Source organism: Rhinoraja longicauda, chromosome 2 (assembly GCF_053455715.1).
Source record: "Rhinoraja longicauda isolate Sanriku21f chromosome 2, sRhiLon1.1, whole genome shotgun sequence".
Taxonomy (NCBI): Eukaryota; Metazoa; Chordata; class Chondrichthyes; order Rajiformes; family Arhynchobatidae; genus Rhinoraja; species Rhinoraja longicauda.
Genome location: NC_135954.1, coordinates 72,066,110 through 72,085,597, shown reverse-complemented (window position 1 = coordinate 72,085,597; position 19,488 = coordinate 72,066,110). Strand labels below are relative to the sequence as shown.

Genomic DNA, 19,488 nt, shown 5'->3' with positions numbered 1-19,488 from the left:
CTCTTAAGGATAGCGGAGTGAGGGGGTATGGGGAGAAGGCAGGAACGGGGTACTGATTGAGAGTGATCAGCCATGATCGCATTGAATGGCGGTGCTGGCTCGAAGGGCTGAATGGCCTACTCCTGCACCTATTGTCTATTGTCTATTGCAACAATGTAGCACCCTAAGTCCATCGCTAAGTGCTTTTCGCCGGCACGACAGGGGGGGGCTGGTAGGGAAAGGGGGATGGGGGAGAGTAACGGTGGGGGCGACGGGGAGGGTGGGAGGAGGAGAGTTGTCGTAGGGGCCCCAGTACACTGCTTTGCCTGGGGCCCATAATGCTGTAAAGACGGCCCTGACTGGAGCGATTGGGCTTGTATACACTGGAATTTAGAAGGATGAGGGGGGATCTTATTGAAACATATAAGATAATTAGGGGATTGGACACATTAGAGGCAGATAACATGTTCCCAATGTTGGGGGAGTCCAGAACAAGGGGCCACAGTTTAAGAATAAGGGGTAGGCCATTTAGAACGGAGATGAGGAAGAACTTTTTCAGTCAGAGGGTGGTGAAGGTGTGGAATTCTCTGCCTCAGAAGGCAGTGGAGGCCAGTTCGTTGGATGCTTTCAAGAGAGAGCTGGATAGAGCTCTTAAGGATAGCGGAGTGAGGGGGTATGGGGAGAAGGCAGGAACGGGGTACTGATTGAGAGTGATCAGCCATGATCGCATTGAATGGCGGTGCTGGCTCGAAGGGCTGAATGGCCTACTCCTGCACCTATTGTCTATTGTCTATTGACTGCAGCAGAACCTCCCTGCTCCTATACTCAAATCCTCTTGCTATGAATGCTAACATACCATTCGCTTTCTTCACTGCCTGCTGCACCTGCACGCTTGCTTTCAATGACTGGTGCACCATGACACCCAGGTCACGTTGCATCTCCCCTTTTCCTAATTGGCCACCATTCAGGTAATACTCTGCTTTCCTGTTCTTGCCGCCAAAGTGGATAACCTCACATTTATCCACATTATATTGCATCTGCCATGCATTTGCCCACTCTCCTAATCTATCCAAGTCACTCTGCAGCCTCCTAGCATCCTCCTCGCAGCTAACACTGCCACCCAGCTTCGTGTCATCCGCAAACTTAGAGATATTGCATTCAATTCCCTCGTCCAAATCATTAATATATATTGTAAATAACTGGGGTCCCACTAGTCACTGCCTGCCATTCCGAAAAGGACACGTTTATTCCTACTCTTTGCTTCCTGTCCGCCAACCAATTCTCTATCCACCTCAACACTGAACCCCCAATACCGTGTGCTTTAAGTTTGTACCCCAATCTCCTATGTGGGACCTTGTCGAAGGCCTTCTGAAAGTCCAGATATAACACATCGACTGGTTCTCCCTTATCCACTCTACTAGTTACATCCTCGAAAATTAGAGGGAGGGTTTGATCAGACAAACCGGTCAAATGTTTTTTTTTCTTTTGCATCGCCGACAATCTGGAAAACCAAGAATAATTCATGGTTTGGGAAGTGTGACATATTCCCGCTTGAGGAGCAGTTACAATGCAAAAGAAAATCATAACAATCTCGCACACACATCGAAGCATAAAGCAATAAAACCTACAAAATAATCATAGTCTTGCACAAATTGACCATAAATACACCTAACTCATATTTTTAAAAGCAGTATTTTCTTACATCTACGAAGCAAAACTGGAAAATACAGTTGAAACTCAGGTCTGTATACACGCAGCAGATCAGCCAGCGAGAATGTTTTGCCCCTGTGACCTATGACCGGCGCATGCTCAGTCGAGATACCAAACTCGCTTATTTACTGATTGACCTTTGGGAATCCTGCACCAGCACTCCCAAGTCCCTTTGCACCTCAGGATTCTCACCCCAATTAGAAAATAGTCTACGCCTTTATTCCCAGACCTCCCAACATTTGATTTTACAAATTCATAATTTTGATGCCCAAAATTCAGAATTTTACACCAAAATTCATAATATGGCGCATTATGCAACTTTTCAGCAAAAAACAGGGCATGCACGCCAAATGCGCGTACACGTTGTGCTACATTCATGTGTGGAAAAACTACCATTATTTCCAACAGTCTGTAGTTCTTGGACTACATGTACAATGTCAGGCCTACCATGAGTATATTCTGCGATTTATAGAAAATTTATTGAAGAGATACTTTTTGCAACACAAAGAAAAAAATTGTTTTGTTTTGTTTTTTCTATTTTGCTTTTTCCTTACACATCCCAATTCTCTTGTTATTGAATAAAAGAACAATGGTCATAAAATGTATGACTAAGTTATGAAGAAAGAGTTGATATATGCAACTCGACTAAGCATACGGAAGTACTTGTTCAAGTAAATTCGCACTTTAATTGATAGTCAGCCCAAAAAGGTGGTAATTGCCTTTTCTGCTGTGTTTTATATTTTAACTCCATCTTAATTAATTAATTAATTAATATAGCTATAAAATCTTGCACTTAAATTTAATATTTACTCTTTACAGTTCCACCACTGATTTTCTGGCACTATTGGTTCCAGAGTTATCAAATCATATATATACAGCCGGAAACAGGCCTTTTCGGCCCACCAAGTCCGTGCCGCCCAGCGATCCCCGCACATTAACACTATCCTACACACACTAGGGACAATTTTTTTTTTTTACATTTACCCAGCCAATTAACCTACATACCTGTACGTCTTTGGAGTGTGGGAGGAAACCGAAGATCTCGGAGAAAACCCACGCAGGTCACGGGGAGAACGTACAAACTCCTTACAGTGCAGCACCCGTAGTCAGGATCGAACCTGAGTCTCCGGCGCTGCATTCGCTGTAAAGCAGCAACTCTACCGCTGCGCTACCGTTTTGCTGGTTTATCCAGCCGGCCAAGGAAGACGACTATGGGGATAGATGTGCTGGCTCCAGCTGGGCTGGAGTTCCAGAGCCCCGGCAGCATGTTGCAAATTCAACCCACCGATCGGCCATGGAAGTCCCGATAAGGTCCATAAGGTCGAGATAGGCTGCCTTGCCCAGCCTAGGTGCCACATTTTCGTGGAGACTTCCAGGGCAGGGGGATTTCTCGCGGAACCCCTAGTGACCGAATTGACAAATTGGCCATGGAAGTCCCGATGAGGTTGAGATTGGCTGCCTTGCCCAGCCTAGGTGCCACATTTTCAGGGAGACTTCCAGGGCGCGGGGGGTTTTCACGGAACGCCCAGCGACCTCTAGTGGTCGAATTGACAAATTGCAATTTCCAACTGTTTTGCAGAAAAATGTGAGGCGAAATCGGAATGGCGGAAATGAAAGAAGAAAGCAGAAACTTTCCGCAAAATTCGGAAGGGTTAGGAGGGGTGTATTCCTAATACCATAATGCAGGACTCTACACTTTCCTACACTATATTCCATCTGCCACTTCTCTGCCCACTCTTCCAACCCGTCCAGTCTTTCTGCAGAGTCCCTGCTTTCTCTACACTACCTGCCCCTCCACCTGTTTTCGTGTCATCTGTAAACTTTGCCACAATGCCTTCAATGCCCTCGTCCAAAACAATATACAATGTGAAGAGCAGCGGCAGGAATCAATAATTTGTAGAAAGTCAAAACATTGCTGATGAGCGCAATGAGCAGTTTGCTCCAATTTATTTATTTCTCTGGCTTATAAAACTTTCAAAAATCTATTTTGCACAGAGCAAATTTGACTGTAGAATATACATTTAAAGCAAGGAATACAAAAGTAAGCTGAATAGACTGCGTTTTAGAATGAGAAAAGTTCATTGACTCCACCTATGTTCTAAAACAGGGCTCTCCAAACTATGGCCCGCGGGCCACATCCGGCCCACCACGAGATTGTATCCGGCCCGCAGCAAGCTCTTAGGCGGCGGGGACTGGAGGCAGAAGCTACCGGCGAAGGTGCGCCGGAGAGCGGATCGCCACTGGCCCAGATCCAGGACAAGGCGAGAGATCGCAGCGCCCCCTCGCAAACAACAAAATCAAAGAAACTTCCCTCCTCGCCGCCGACGCTCACCCCAGGGAGAGAGAGAGAGGGGGGGGGAGAGAGTCGGGGAACAGCGGCAGAGAGCGGGAGCACGGGGAGGGGGTCAGAGGGTCCAACGTCGCAAATCTCGCTGGCTCTGGGAGAAAGGGAGAGAGAGGAGGGAGGGAGCAGCACCCGCAAGTGGCGGCGCTCCTTCACCGGACCTTCTGACACCCTCCTCCTCTCCGCGCTCCCGCTCTCACCCGCTGCTCCCTCTACCCTGACTCTCTCCCCCCCAACTCTCTCTCTCCCCCCCAACTCTCTCTCTCCCCCCCCACTCTCTCTCCCCCCCCCCCCACTCTCTCTCCCCCCCCCCCCACTCTCTCTACCCCAGTGGCGGTCACTGTATTTTTTTCTATTTTATAAATAATTGTATACCGACATATGTATATTCCAATATTTCAAGCTCTTTAAAAATGGAATATTATTTATTTGTTGCCATATAAACCTAATGCAAACTAACCTAATCTAACCAAACCTAGTTTAACCTTTCCTAATCTAATCTAACGTAACCTAGTCTAAATTTTTTTGAGTTCATTAAATTCATAAAACTCACTCCTTTATTTTTTACGACGGCTCGAATAAATGTGCACATATATAATGTGGCCCTCATGCTGAAAAGTTTGAAGGCCCCTGTTCTAAAATATTGCCTTGATATTTTTTTCCAAAAGGTATAAATAGATACTTTTGTTGGCAGTATTTTGCATGGAACATGCTAAATTTTTAGAAACTAACTACACTGATCAGAAATCTCAGCAGGTTTTGATGAATTATTGTTACATTTTCACCAAATCTTGTAGCCCCAATATAGAACAGTTAACAAGAAGTTCCACTAGTTGAGATAGACACTAGACAATAGGTGCAGGAGTAGGCCATTCGAGCCAGCACCACCATTCATGTGATCATGGCTGATCATTCTCAATCAGTACCCCGTTCCTGCCTTCTCCCCATATTCCCTGACTCCGCTATCCTTAAGAGCTCTCTCTTGAATGCATTCAGAGAATTGGCCTCCACTGCCTTCTGAGGCAGAGAATTCCACAGACTGACTCTCTGACTGAAAAGGTTTTTCCTCATCTCCGTTCTAAATGGCCTACCTCTTATTCTTAACCTGTGGCCCCTGGTTCTGGACTGCCCCAACATTGGGAACATGTTTCCTGCCTCTAACGTGTCCAACCCCTTAATAATCTTATATGTTTCGATAAGATCCCCTCTCATCCTTCTAAATTCCAGTGTATACAAGCCTAGTCGCTCCAGTCTTTCAACATATGACAGTCCTGCCATTCCGGGAATTAACCTAGTAAACCTACGCTGCACGCCCACAATAGCAAGAATATCCTTCCTCAAATTTGGAGATCAAAACTGCACACAGTACTCCAGGTGCGGTCTCACTAGGGCCCTGTACAACTGCAGAAGGACCACTTTGCTCGTATACTCAACTCCTCTTGTTATGAAGGCCAACATTCCATTGGCCTTCTTCACTGTATGCTGTACCTGCATGCTTCCTTTCAGTGACTGATGCACTAGGACACCCAGATCTCGTTGTACGTCCCCTTTTCCTAACTTGACACCATTCAGATAATAATCTGCCTTCCTATTCTTACCACCAAAGTGGATAACCTCCCACTTATCCACATTAAACTGCATCTGCCATGCATCCGCCCACTCACACAACCTGTCCAAGTCACCCTGCAACTTCATAGCATCTTCCTCACAGTTCACACTACCACCCAGCTTTGTATCATCTGCAAATTTGCTAATGGTACTTTTAATCCCTTCATCCAAGTCATTAATGTATATTGTAAATAGCTGCGGTCCCAGCACCGAGCCTTGCGGTACCCCACTAGTCACTGCCTGCCATTCTGAAAGGGACCGATTTATCCCCACTCTTTGCTTTCTGTCTGTCAACCAATTTTCTATCCATGTCAGTACCCTACCTCCAATACCATGTGCTCTAATTTTGCCCACTAATCTCCTATGTGGGACCTTGTCGAAGGCTTTCTGAAAATCGAGGTACACCACATCTACCGGCTCTCCCCAGCCAATTTTCCTAGTTACATCCTCCAAAAATTCCAGAAGATTAGTCAAGCATGATTTCCCCTTCGTAAATCCATGCTGACTCGGAACGATCCTGTTACTGCTATCCAAATGCTCCGCAATTTCATCTTTTATAATTGACTCCAGCATCTTCCCCACCACTGATGTCAGACTACCTGGTCTATAATTTCCGGTTTTCTCTCTCCCTCCTTTCTTAAAAAGTGGGATAACATTAACTACCCTCCAATCCACAGGAACTGATCCTGAATCTATAGAACATTGGAAAATGATCATCAATGCGTCCACAATTTCTAGAGCCACCTCCTTAAGTACTCTGGGATGCAGACCATCAGGCCCTGGGGATTTATCAGCCTTCAGTCCCATCAGTCTACCCAATACCATTTCCTGCCTAATGTGGATTTCCTTTAGTTCATCCCGTCACACTAGGATCTCTGGCCACTAGAACGGAGCAGTCACTGGCTGTGGCTGAAAAGAAAATATGCTGTCTGGGCTGCCACGTGACCATCTAGAGGCTAACCATAAGACACACCCAGGTCTGATCACCCTGCGGTGGGCCTGCCTTGACAGAGGGTATCTTGTGATAAAAGGCCGCAACACCCAGTGACGTTGAGGTACACAACTGAAGATGTGTCTGAATGGTAGCAACATTACCTAGTGGTCACCCCCAAGAACACCACCAGTCAATTGTAGTGCAAACCTTAGGGATTGTAACATGTAGTCCTACTAATCAATCTGGGAGATTGCTTGTATCTTCCTTAGTGAAGACAGATCCAAAGTACCGGTTCAACTCGTCTGCCATTTCCTTGTTCCCCATAATAAATTCCCCTGCTTCTGTCTTCAAGGGACCCACATTTGCCTTGACTATTTTTTTCCTCTTCACATACTTAAAAAAGCTTTTACTATCCTCCTTTATATTATTGGCTAGCTTACCCTCCCTCGTACCTCATCTTTTCTCCCCGTATTGCCTTTTTAGTTATCTTCTGTTGCTCTTTAAAAGAGTCCCAATCCTCTGATCTTAGTTTGAATTCATTTTTGTTGACAGTTAATAATTTTTAGGTTCATCTGCTTTTCAGGTGGTGTAAACAGAGGAAAAAAATCAGAAGCAGATTTCTTTACTAATTTAGCTGAATTTAGTTGTTTTTTTCTAGTATTTTTTGGAGGCGCTGTGAGTTGATCCTAACATAAAGGGAATGGATTGGAATTTTGTCCAATTAAATCATTCAATCTTATCGTATTTACAAACAAGACAAGACAATTTCTCAATATATTTTAGAAACAAGGAATAGATGCTGGTTTACAAATAAAAACACAATGTGCTGGAGTAACTCAGTGGGTCAGGCAGCATCTCTGGAAATCAGGACCAGGACCCTTCTTCAGACTGATTATTGTGGGGGGGAGGGGGGGGTTGGTGGTGGTTTGGATAGGCAGATGGCTTGACAAGGGCCAGAGATGAAGAGACTGGTCCATAGAGCTCAGAGGACCATCGGAACATAGCTACCAGACTTGGAGGGCATCTACAACACACGATGCCTCAGAAAAGCCACCAGCATCCACAAAGACTCTTCACACCCCTGCAACAGTCTGTTCGAACTCCTTCCATCGGGCAGACGATACAAGGCCTTCTACGCCCGCACCTCCAGACTCAGGAACAGCTTCATCCCCAGGGCCATAGCTGCTATGAACGGCACGGTAGCGCAGCGGTAGAGTTGCTGCTTTACAGCGAATGCAGCGCCGGAGACTCAGGTTCGATCCTGACTACGGGTGCTGCACTGTAAGGAGTTTGTACGTTCTCCCCGTGACCTGCGTGGGTTTTCTCCGAGATCTTCGGTTTCCTCCCACACTCCAAAGACGTACAGGTATGTAGGTTAATTGGCTGGGTAAATGTAAAAATTGTCCCTAGTGGGTGTGGGATAGTGTTAATGTACGGGGATCGTTGGGCGGCACGGACTTGTTGGGCCGAAAAGGCCTGTTTCCGGCTGTATATATATGATATGATATGATGAACGGGATGGTCACATCGCAGTGATCCGGCACAGATCTACTTGCACTTTATTCCGTCTTAAAACTGTTACAATTTGTTTCGTTGGGTTGTTGTTGTTTAAATTAATTAAATTATTGCATCGTATGGGAGGCGCATTCCCAATCTCGTTGTACCCCTGTACAATGACAATAAAGATATATTGTATTGTATTGTAATGTGTAAGATAAGGATAGAAGAGTTGAGAATGGTGAAGCCAGTAAAGGGAATGCAAGTGGAGGTGAAGAAATGGGTGCTAGTCCAGGTGGGGCACAAAGGGTGGGAATACAAAGTAACGTAATGGTGGAGTTGCTGCCTTACAGTGCCAGAGACCCGAATTAGATCCTGTACACTTAAGACAGTTGCTGTCTATGCGGAGTTTACACATTCTACCTGTGACTGCATGGGTTTTCTCCGGGTGTTCCGGTTTCCTCACATTCAGACATGCAGGTTTGTCGGTCAATTGGGATCTGTAAATTGTCCCTGGAGTGTAGCATAGGACTAGTAAATGGGATGATTGTTGGTCGGCATGGACTTGATGGGCCGAAGAGCCTGTTTCCACGCTGTATCTCTAAATTAAACTAAGCACCTCGTTCTGCTTGGGTAGCTTATAACTCAATGGTATGAACATTAAATTCTCCAATTTTAGGTAATTTACTATAACCCCACCCCCCCCTACTATCCCCTCTCTCTTCCCTGGACGTATCTATTTCCCTGCTCCCTGGCCTACATTCCTTCGTATGACTTCAACATTTGCAACTCTTTGATCCTTATCTCACACTTTTAGTCTTTTCCTCTTAGGTCTCTGTTCAACCATTTGTCTAACCCCCACCCCTGCAACCATCACTTGCCAGGCTTTGTCCTGCCCCTCCTCTCTTCTCACTGCAGTTTATAAATGGGCTCCGACCCGAAATGTCACTTATCCATTATGTTGTCTTTTCTTGTGAAGTTGCCTGACCCGTTGAATTACTCCAACACTGTATGTCTCAATATACTTTATACAGCACATAATTCTAATTAATAAGTTACAGCATGAAAATATTTATTTTGTATTTTAATCCAGCCATCCTTACCAATTGTAATCTTCCCTTGTATTTTCTCTATAATGAAGCGAGCTTGGTTGTTTAGTTTTGCAGACTCTGCTCCCAGCATTCCTGACAACCACTCTTTTCTCAAACTGTAATAATGTAACCTTAAATCAAAGAATTCCTTTAAGATGTCTTGCACAGTTTCATATTTCTTCATGCAACCCATGTGATCAAAAAGGACCTGCAATGAACAATATTATTGCTGTATGAAGTAGTTTTAAATACATCCAATTAGTGATTTCTCATATCAAAATGTGTTTAAAAAAAAACACTACCATGGAGTTGCAAGTGAGAGTCGTTTGTAGTTTGAACACCTTGTGCAAACCAACAGCTTCTGCTTGCGCAAGTTTCTCCTCTGACATTTTTACCATAAACTTGACTGTGGCATCAGTGTGATATTCTTTGTAGTCATTTATCAAAGCTGCTGTCTTTTCAGTTCCATTGAGCATTGGCTCAAGAACTTGTTCTTTGTATGCCTTTAGGATAAAAAGATAATCTTTTATTCAATTCAGAATAAAATAATTTTATTATTCAATTATAAATAAAATTATACTTTTATAGTTAGTAGTTACCAGCACACACAAAATATTTGAAAAACAAATTTACACATGTTAAGATGTTGAGAGAAAGTAACTTTTTACAAAAAGGGACACCTCATTCCTCCTCAGCTCTACAAGTTATTTTTAATACATTGCAACACACAGCACTTAATGGTAAACCTTCATAACTGATTATAAAAATCTTAATGAACTTCTTCCAATAAATTAACAATGTTTAATCAAATGGAATCAGTTCCTTGAGTGATTCCATTTGATTTAACACCCTTAAACTTAATGGAAGGATAAATTACTAATGGGTCATAACTGACCAAACGTCATCAAGAAATTGCTTTAGTCACCAAGCTTAATTGAAGCATAAAGGAAACAAAAAATTCAGAAAAAAACCCTATCCCCGGATTGTGAGAATGATTAGAATGCATTCAAAAACAATTCTTTATGGAAAAACACAATTTTATCCCCACTTTCTAGAGAAAACGTGTACATATTTGTACCCATGTTCACCAGTTGTTACTAACTTCATAAATGTCCTAATTACTGGCATTATAAAACCTATTTAAAACTCGTTATACATGTTACCTGTGTCCAAGTCCTAACTGGAAGCTCTGTGATTTCTACGGTATTCCGATCCAAAACTGATATCTCACCACTAACAACATATTGGTTTTGGCCCACTTCGTCAATTGTTCCTTTGAAATTTTTGTAGCTCGGTAACTTGTAAATCAAAGAAAGGTAAAAGAATGAGTGATTATACCTCCGGGAAAATATTTAACTTTCCTTTATAATCTCACTGATGATAAATGTATTTCTAAGCCAACCATATCCAGCTTGTTATTAATACACCAATGAACTGGATGCATCTAAACAATATGCTGAAAAAAATTGTGAACATCTTTTCATATAAATTAACAGTTGACCTTAAGAATCCGAATTAAAGCCTTATCTTTATCACACAGCCATACAGCGATATCGTGTCTTTCCATCACGTGAATTGTATATAAATCAATCGATAAATTAGGTAACATCATTTGCATCATGCGAGCCCAAATGGTCATACACAACTTTGATCGACAAGCAAAGAACCACTTAACAGTTACTTTGGAAATTAACAAGCAGAAAGAGATCTGTCTTGGAAGAAAAAGTCTTGGAAAATGTTTCCATGTAACCTCCCTGCAGCAATCAAAACAGCATTGCTTCTTAAGAATAGTCTGTCAGTTTCACATCAGGTGGCCATCTAGATTGACAAGTTATTGACTCTTGATAATATTAATTAATGAAGAACAAATTAAGTCATAATATTGGTCTTTTGAAAACATCCCAAAGTAATTACTAAAAATCTGCTTGCGAATTGTCAACAATGCTAAAGTTCATTCTTTCAGCGAGGTGCAACAATTTTTTTTCTTCAATGGCCAGCTAACTGTCAATGATTTTTGAGGAATAAATGTTTGCGACATACAAAGAAAACAACCTTCATCTTGCTCAAAAAGTACAACGTAAACTACAATTGAAAGTTTAGGTATCAATTTAATATGTAATGCAATAATATCAAATCAAATAGGACTTCCTTGAAGTGTCATTATAGATTATATAGCTAGTAACAATAGCAAAGCAAAAGTTTACATCACACCCATACCCAATTTTCATTTCCATTCAACTCAGATGAAAAGAAACTAGGATGTAGCATTACATACCCAGTTTAGTTCAGTTTAGAGATGCAGCACAGAAACAGGCCCTTCGACCCAACGAGTCCATGCCGACCAGCGATCCCCATACACTAACACCTACACACACTAGGGACAATTTACATTTTTACCAAGCCAAATACCCCACAAGCCTGTACATCTTTGGAGTGTGGGAGGAAACTGGAGATCCCGGAGAAAACCAACACAGATCAAGGAGAGAACATACAAATTGGTAAAGACTGATTTCACTTCCAATACTTCGATTATTTTAAGATTTGCGCATTACTTTCATAGTTGTCCTTGAACTCAGCGGTTTGCAAAATTTTATAATTTCAATTTTTTTTAATACCCAGTTTATTAACAGAGATTAAATTCCGTAGTTACCATGGTGAGATATGACGTCTAACTTCTGGATTGTTATTCCATGAGTCTGGATTATTCGTCTGGTGATTTAACCACTGTGCCACTACTACATCCATATCAGTGCTTTACGAGGTCTCCTTCAGAAAATATACTTTCTTAAAATCATGCACCAATGTAATATACACACATTTGGAAGTATAAAACATTGTAATCTATTAAACTATGATTAAAGGTTCAGAAAAATGGCATATGTTTTTCATTATTTACCATAGGAAGGGGATCCAAGCTATCCAGCATCCGTCTGACATTGTTGACTAGTTCCCGGATATCATAATTAGGAATTCTACAAGCCCATCCTGTACCAATACCTTCAGCTCCATTAACAAGGACCATGGGAATTATGGGACAGTACCACTCTGGCTCAACTCGCTGGTTGTCATCATAAAGAAATTTCAGCAAATTGTCATCCACATGAGGGCAAAGCAAGCGTGCCAATGTACTAAAAACAAATTCAACACATTAAACCTCAAAATATTTTTAGCATATATTACAATTATTATGATAGAAATGTATAGCAACATTACAGGAAACGTACTAATAATTAAAATTGTATGTTGGACAATGAGGAAGGAATTCATTTGCCTTTGCATTAGCTGTGCAAATATAAGAATGGAAACAGGCCATTCAGGTACTTGAGCCTTTTCTGTCATTAAGTCAGATCATGACTGATCTACACCTCAATGCTATTAATATAAAGCTTTACTCCATTATTATTATTATGGATTTACAAATGGTCATTCAGAAATATATAGCCTAATTAAGTACAATCAGCCTAACTTTGTTTTGGGTAAACCCCAAGTGTTCAGATAAACCTGACCATGAAGTTGATCGGCTGAAAGGTTATATTGTGTCAGAATATTATGGACAAGATAGGCATGAAGTGGTAAGTGAAATTCAATCTAGCATAATTTAGGGGAGCAAAATATGAGAATACACAAAAAAAAAGCTATGTTGAAGTGTTGAGGAAACTTGGATCGCCAGTTCATGGATGCCTAAATGGGATCAAGACATGCCAATATGATAGCAGAGGTGGCATACAGAATAATTTCATTTACTAGGCAAGCAATGAATACAAAAGCGGGCGGTTGGAGTAGCGGCCGGGCGGTAGGTTTAGTAACCGAGCGCGGGGCTTTGTTTGGAGAGTATGACTGCCAGGGCAGTTTTTTGTTCTGGGTGTCAGATGTGGGGAATCTGGGAGTCTGATAGTCTTCCAGACATCCACATCTGCGCCAGGTGTGACGAGATGGGGCTCCTAAGGGACCGTATTAGGAACCTGGAGCGGCAGATTGATGACCTCCGTCTGATCAGGGAGAGTGAGGAGGTTATAGATAGGAGTTACAGGGAGGTGGTCACTCCTAGACCACGGGAGGTAGACAAGTGGGTCACTGTTAGGGGGGGCAAGGAACAGAGGCAGGGACTAGGGAGTACCCCGGTGGCTGTACCCCTTGGAAATAAGTACTCCTGTTTAAGTACTGTTGGGGGGGTCAGCCTACCTGGGGGCAACGACGGTGCCCGGGCCTCTGGCAAGGAGTCCGGCCCTGTTGCTCAGAAGGGTAGGGAAAGGAAGAGGAGAGCAGTAGTAATAGGGGACTCTATAGTGAGGGGGTCAGATAGGCGTTTCTGTGGACGCAGTCGGGAGACCCGGATGGTGGTTTGCCTCCCTGGTGCCGGTGTCCGGGATGTGTCTGAGAGTATCCAGGATATCCTGAAAGGGGAGGGAGAGGAGCCAGAGGTCGTGGTACATATAGGTACCAACAATATAGGTAGGATAAGGGAAGAGGTCCTGAAAGGAGAATTCAGGGGGCTAGGAAGAGAGTTAAAAAAAAAGGACTTCCAAAGTAATAATCTCAGGCTTACTGCCTGTGCCACGCGATAGTGAGAATAGGAATGGAGTGAGGTGGAGGATAAATACGTGGCTGAGGAACTGGTGCAGGGAGCAGGGTTTCAAGTTTCTGGATCATTGGGACCTCTTCTGGGGGAAGTATGACCTGTACAAAAAGGACGGGTTGCATCTGAACCCGAGGGGAACCAATATCCTGGCGGGGAGATTTGCTAAAATAACTGCGAAGACTTTAAACTAGTACGGTTGGGGGGAGGGACTCAAACACAGATAGCTAATAGGCAGTGTGTGAGGCAGGAGGCAGAAAAGGGAAACACTCAGACCCAATATGTAGGAGAGAAAGAAGGGAAAAGAAATAAACTGAGAATAAGAAATGATGGGTCCCTTAAATGTGTATATTTTAGTGCTAGGAGCATTGTAAGAAAGGTGGATGAGCTTAGAGCCTGGATTGACATCTGGAAGTATGATGTTGTGGCGATCAGTGAAACATGGTTGCAGGAGGGTTGCGATTGGCAATTAAATATTCCAGGATTTCATTGTTTCAGATGTGATAGAATCGGAGGGGCAAGAGGTGGGGATGTTGCATTGCTTGTCAGGGAGGATATCACAGCAGTGCTTTGGCAGGACAGACTAGAAGGCTCGATTAAGGAGGCTGTTTGGGTGGAACTCAGAAATGAGAAAGGTTTAGCAACACTTATAGGGGTGTATTATAGACCGCCAAATAGGGAACGAGAATTGGAAGAGCAAATATGTAAGGAGATAGCAGATATTAGTAGTAAGCACAGAGTGGTGATTGTGGGTGATTTCAATTTTCCGTATATAGACTGGGAATCACATTCTGTTAAAGGGCTGGATGGTTTGGAGTTTGTAAAATGTGTGCAGGATAGTTTTTTGCAGCAATACGTAGAGGTGCCTACCAGAGAAGGGGCAGTGTTGGACCTCCTGTTAGGAAATGAGATGGGTCAGGTGACGGAGGTATGTGTTGAGGAGCACTTTGGGTCTAGTGATCATAATGCCATTAGTTTCAATATCATTATGGAGAAGGTCAAATCTGGACCAAGGGTTGAGATTTTGGATTGGAGAAAGGCTAATTTTGAGGAGATGAGAAAGGATTTAAAAGGAGTGAAATGGAAATTGTTGTTTTATGAAAAGGATATAATAGAGAAATGGAGGATATTTAAAGGTGAAATTTTGAGAGTACAGAGTCTTTATGTCCCTGTTCGGTGGAAAGGAAAGAATAATAATTTGAAAGAGCCGTGGTTTTCCAGGGAAATTGGACACTTGGTTCGGAAAAAGAGGGAGATATACAATAAATATAAGCGGCAGGGAGTAAATGAGGTTCTTGAGGAATATAAAGAATGTAAAAGGAATCTTAAAAAGGAAATTAGAAAAGTGAAAAAAAGATATGAGGCTGCTTTGGCAAGTAATGTAAAAGTAAACCCCAAGGGGTTCTACAGATATGTCAATAGCAAAAGGATAGTGAGGGATAAAATTGGTCCATTAGAGAGTCAGAGTGGACAGCTATGTGCTGAGCCGGAAGAAATGGGGGAGATATTAAACAATTTCTTTTCTTCGGTATTTCCCGAGGAGAAGGATATTGAATTATGTGAGGTAAGCGAAACAAGTAGAGTAGTGATGGAAATTAGGAGGATTAAAGAAGAGGAGGTACGGACACTTTTGAAGAATATAAAAGTGGATAAGTCTCCAGGTCCTGATAGGATATTCCCTAGGACATTGAGGGAAGTTAGTGCAGAAATAGCAGGGGCTATGACGGAAATATTTCAAACGTCATTAGAAACAGGGATGGTGCCGGAAGATTGGCGCATTGCGCATGTTGTGCCTTTGTTTAAAAAAGGTTCTAAAAGTAAACCTAGCAATTATAGACCTATTAGTTTGACGTCTGTGGTGGGAAAATTAATGGAAAAGATACTTAGGGACAATATATATAATTATTTGGATAATCAAGGCCTGATTAGAAACAGTCAACATGGATTTGTGCCTGGAAGGTCATGTTTGACTAATCTTCTTGAATTTTTTGAAGAGGTTACCAGGGAAATTGATAAGGGCAAGGCTGTGGATGTTGTCTATATGGAATTCAGTAAGGCATTTGACAAGGTTCCACATGGAAGGTTGATTAAGAAGGTTAAATCGTTGGGTATTAATAGTGAGGTTGCAAGATGGATTCAACAATGGCTGAATGGGAGATACCAGAGGGTAACGGTTGACAATTGTATGTCAGGTTGGAGGCCAGTGTCTAGTGGAGTGCCCCAAGGATCTGTGTTGGGTCCACTGTTGTTTGTCATTTACATTAATGATCTGGATGATGGTGTGGCAAATTGGATTAGTAAATATGCAGATGATACTAAGATAGGTGGAGTAGTTGATAGTGAGGTAGATTTTCAAAGTCTACAGAGAGACTTGGGCCTTTTGGAAGGGTGGGCTGAAAGATGGCAGATGGAGTTTAATGCTGATAAGTGTGAGGTGCTGCATTTTGGTAGGACAAATCAAAATAGGACGTACAGGGTAAATGGTAGGGAATTGAGGAATGCAGTGGAACAGAGGGATCTGGGAATAACTGTGCATTGTTCCCTGAAGGTGGAATCTCATGTGGATAGGGTGGTGAAGAAGGCGTTTGGTATGCTTGCCTTTATAAATCAGAGCATCGAGTATAGAAGTTGGGATGTAATGTTGAAATTGTACAGGGGATTGGTGAGGCCGAATCTGGAGTATAGTGTGCAGTTCTGGTCGCCAAATTATAGGAAGGATGTCGACAAAATGGAGAGGGTACAGAGGAGATTTACTAGAATGTTGCCTGGATTTCAGCACTTAGGCTACAGAGAGAGGTTGAACAGGTTGGGTCTTTATTCTTTGGAGCGTAGAAGGTTGAGGGGGGACTTGATAGAGGTTTTTTAAATTTTGAGAGGGACGGACAGAGTTGACGTGGGTAGGCTTTTCCCTTTGAGAGTGGGGAAGATTCCAACAAGGGGACATAGCTTCAGAATTGAGGGACAAAGGTTTAGGGGTAACATGAGGGGGAACTTCTTTACTCAGAGGGTTGTGGCTGTATGGAATGGGCTTCCGGTGGAAGTGGTGGAGGCTGGCTCGATTTTATTATTTAAGAGTAAATTGGATAGGTATATGGATAGGAGGGGATTGGAGGGTTATGGTCTGAGTGCAGGTCAGGGAGAATGGTCGGCGTGGACTGGTAGGGCCGGACAGGCTTGTTTCCATGCTGTAGTTGTTATATGTTATATATGTTAAAAGCATGGAGGTCATGTTTAATTTGTATGAACAACAAATAGCTACAGCTAGAGTACTATATTTAGTTTTAATGAACTCACTCTGGAAAGATTTGACAGACTTGAGTACATTTACTTGGTTGTTGTATGTGCTGTTGAGGATTAATTCAAAGGAAGAATTGTTTAGTTGTGGTGTAATTTTGATCTGCATGGACGTGATAGCTAAATGACCTCCTCCTAAACTATACATTTCAGATACAACAAAAATAGCTACTGCATAATAAATTAGCTACACTAATCCAAAATACTATTACGCAATATTTCAATAATCATGTTCATGCACCACCAAAATGTTTTAGAAGTAAATTTGTATATGATCCTGTCAAAGCATTTAACAAAAGACGGGCAGGAAGGTCAACAACTAAAATCAACAAATACAGAAAGATTAATAAACCAGAAAAAAAGATAATACAATGAAATTCTTTATCTGTCATTGAAAGTCCGCTAGCATCTAAGGGGGAGTCAAGGTGAAATAGGGACAAGAAATATAGCAATGTCTTGGGGATTTTGTTCCTAATCAGTGCTATTGGCTTACCTTAACATAGTGAAAATGTAACGCGGACTGGCAGCATCTTTCCCACCATGTAGTCTTGTACCAAATTGCCCAATTGGTTGCAATAAACTAATATTGTTACTTCCAACAAAGTTTTGTGCCAAGTTTACAATGGTCATCATAAGTGCTTGCTAAAATGAAAAACAAAACTAATAAATAATAATAATAATAATAATAATAATGCATTACATTTATATAGCGCTTTTCATATACTCAAAGACGCTTTACAGAGAAATAAGCAATACTTTATTGTGAGTAAAATTTCATAGACAATCTGAAGATTGCAGAGACATGCTCCTAACTGGCACATCTCACTCAAATATCAGCCGTATTCCTCGGTGGCAGCTGTGGTGCCTCGTATATTAAATATCATTCTTGAGTTAAATCTTGCCGTGGTCTCCCCAATCACCATTTTCACTACTTTCTCTCTCTCTAAAATATACCAGTTCTACAATTGTCCAAGTCACGTGCACGCCTCCATTTCTGGCCTGAATTTAATTCATTAACCTTCAGCTTTTTAAGTACTAATATTGGCATCATCAGTTACCTTAGAACTCGGGTGGAAGTAAATCAATCTCAATTCCATGGAACTGCCCAAATAGTAGTATTAAACTCTGAAATTCTAATTAAACCATCCTAAAATTCTGTTTCACCTAGAAGGGCTGCTGGTGTCCGTGGTTGGAAGTAAAAGAGGAGGTACACTCCCACCTTTCTTTTCCACCTTTCAACTCCCTACTCCAAACAGTCTGAAGAGTCCAAACTGAAATGTTGTCTCTCCATTTCGCTCCATAAATGATGCCTAACCTGCTGAATTCCTCCCGCACTTTACTTGTCTATCAAGATTCCAGCATCAACAGTTTCTTGTGAAGGTGCAATTGTTATTTGACATCAACTGAAAGCTGTACAAAAATATTTACTTACCTCCCCATGGTGATAGGCCGACATTTCCGCTACTGAACCTGCCAGTTGAGCAACCTTGACTTCTCGTTTGTCATTCCTTTTAAAACACGTAAATAACACTTTTCGCTGACCTGGTTTTAAGCCTGAAATTAAACAAAAATATATGATTTTTCAAATATTACTTAGCTTTACAATATGGATTTAATTCTCATGGATAGTGAATCACATGCTGCAAAACTCAGGCCTATATGAAGATATAGTGGCTGAGAAAAAACCCCCAAAAGGCTAGGTTGTGCTATTTATTTGAATGAAACAAATCAGGAAGAGAAATTCCCAGCATTTGAGGCTTAAAAACTGTGTGTGTTTGCATATGCGTGCATGTGTGCCTGCTTATGGGCACATTTGTGTGTATGTGTGAGTAGCAATAAACAAATCACAATTTGATGCCTTCTGCTAAAATTGAACTCAAATTTATGTTTAAGAGATAAGGCTTCACTTTAGACACAATTCTGAAAATTTGCAGATGCTTACCGTCAACAAGAGAAGGAATGGACCTCTCATTGTCAGAATTTGAGAAAAGAATTAATTCCTTGTTGATGAAGTCATTGTATGTCAAATATTTAGTTGTTGTTCCATATAAATATTGCTGTAAAATTAAATTAAAAAAAGTCACATTCATAAACACGATGGAAAATTAAAATTATAGTTTGTAATTCAACACTACAGACCTCTGGTAATCCATGTAGCCTTCTCTGTCTTCTATCTTCCATGAAATTGGTCAGCCATTCTTTTCGATCATCTATTTTCTTTTTGCTAAAAGCCTAACATATTTTTAATAACATAAATTCAGCATTTACATCACGGAAAGAAAATAATGTGGCAGTTTCTAACTACTAATAATTCACTAACTCACACTATAGCCAAGTTATAAAAAAAAGTTTATAAACTAACTTAAAATCCACTGATATTGAAATAATTTGGACTAAAAACACATTCATTTTTGTGCTTTTAATCCTCGGATGTTAATTTTAGTACTCCTGTAAC

At 41.7% G+C, this 19,488-nt stretch overlaps 1 protein-coding gene across 5 annotated transcripts in view; it reads right to left on the bottom strand.

Annotated features, from left to right (window-relative positions):
- top2b (DNA topoisomerase II beta) overlaps window positions 1–19,488 on the bottom strand; it is a 105,490-nt gene that overhangs the window by 55,696 nt on the left and 30,306 nt on the right. For all 5 annotated transcript variants that reach the window (XM_078420980.1, XM_078420956.1, XM_078420972.1 and 2 more), the window contains 8 exons: window positions 19,173–19,265; window positions 18,976–19,090; window positions 18,466–18,587; window positions 17,527–17,675; window positions 12,060–12,291; window positions 10,327–10,461; window positions 9,466–9,666; window positions 9,176–9,371 (listed from right to left, as the gene is read on the bottom strand). In XM_078420980.1, the coding sequence (XP_078277106.1) occupies window positions 9,176–9,371; window positions 9,466–9,666; window positions 10,327–10,461; window positions 12,060–12,291; window positions 17,527–17,675; window positions 18,466–18,587; window positions 18,976–19,090; window positions 19,173–19,265 (1,243 nt within the window). The remainder of the gene's footprint in view (window positions 1–9,175; window positions 9,372–9,465; window positions 9,667–10,326; window positions 10,462–12,059; window positions 12,292–17,526; window positions 17,676–18,465; window positions 18,588–18,975; window positions 19,091–19,172; window positions 19,266–19,488) is intronic.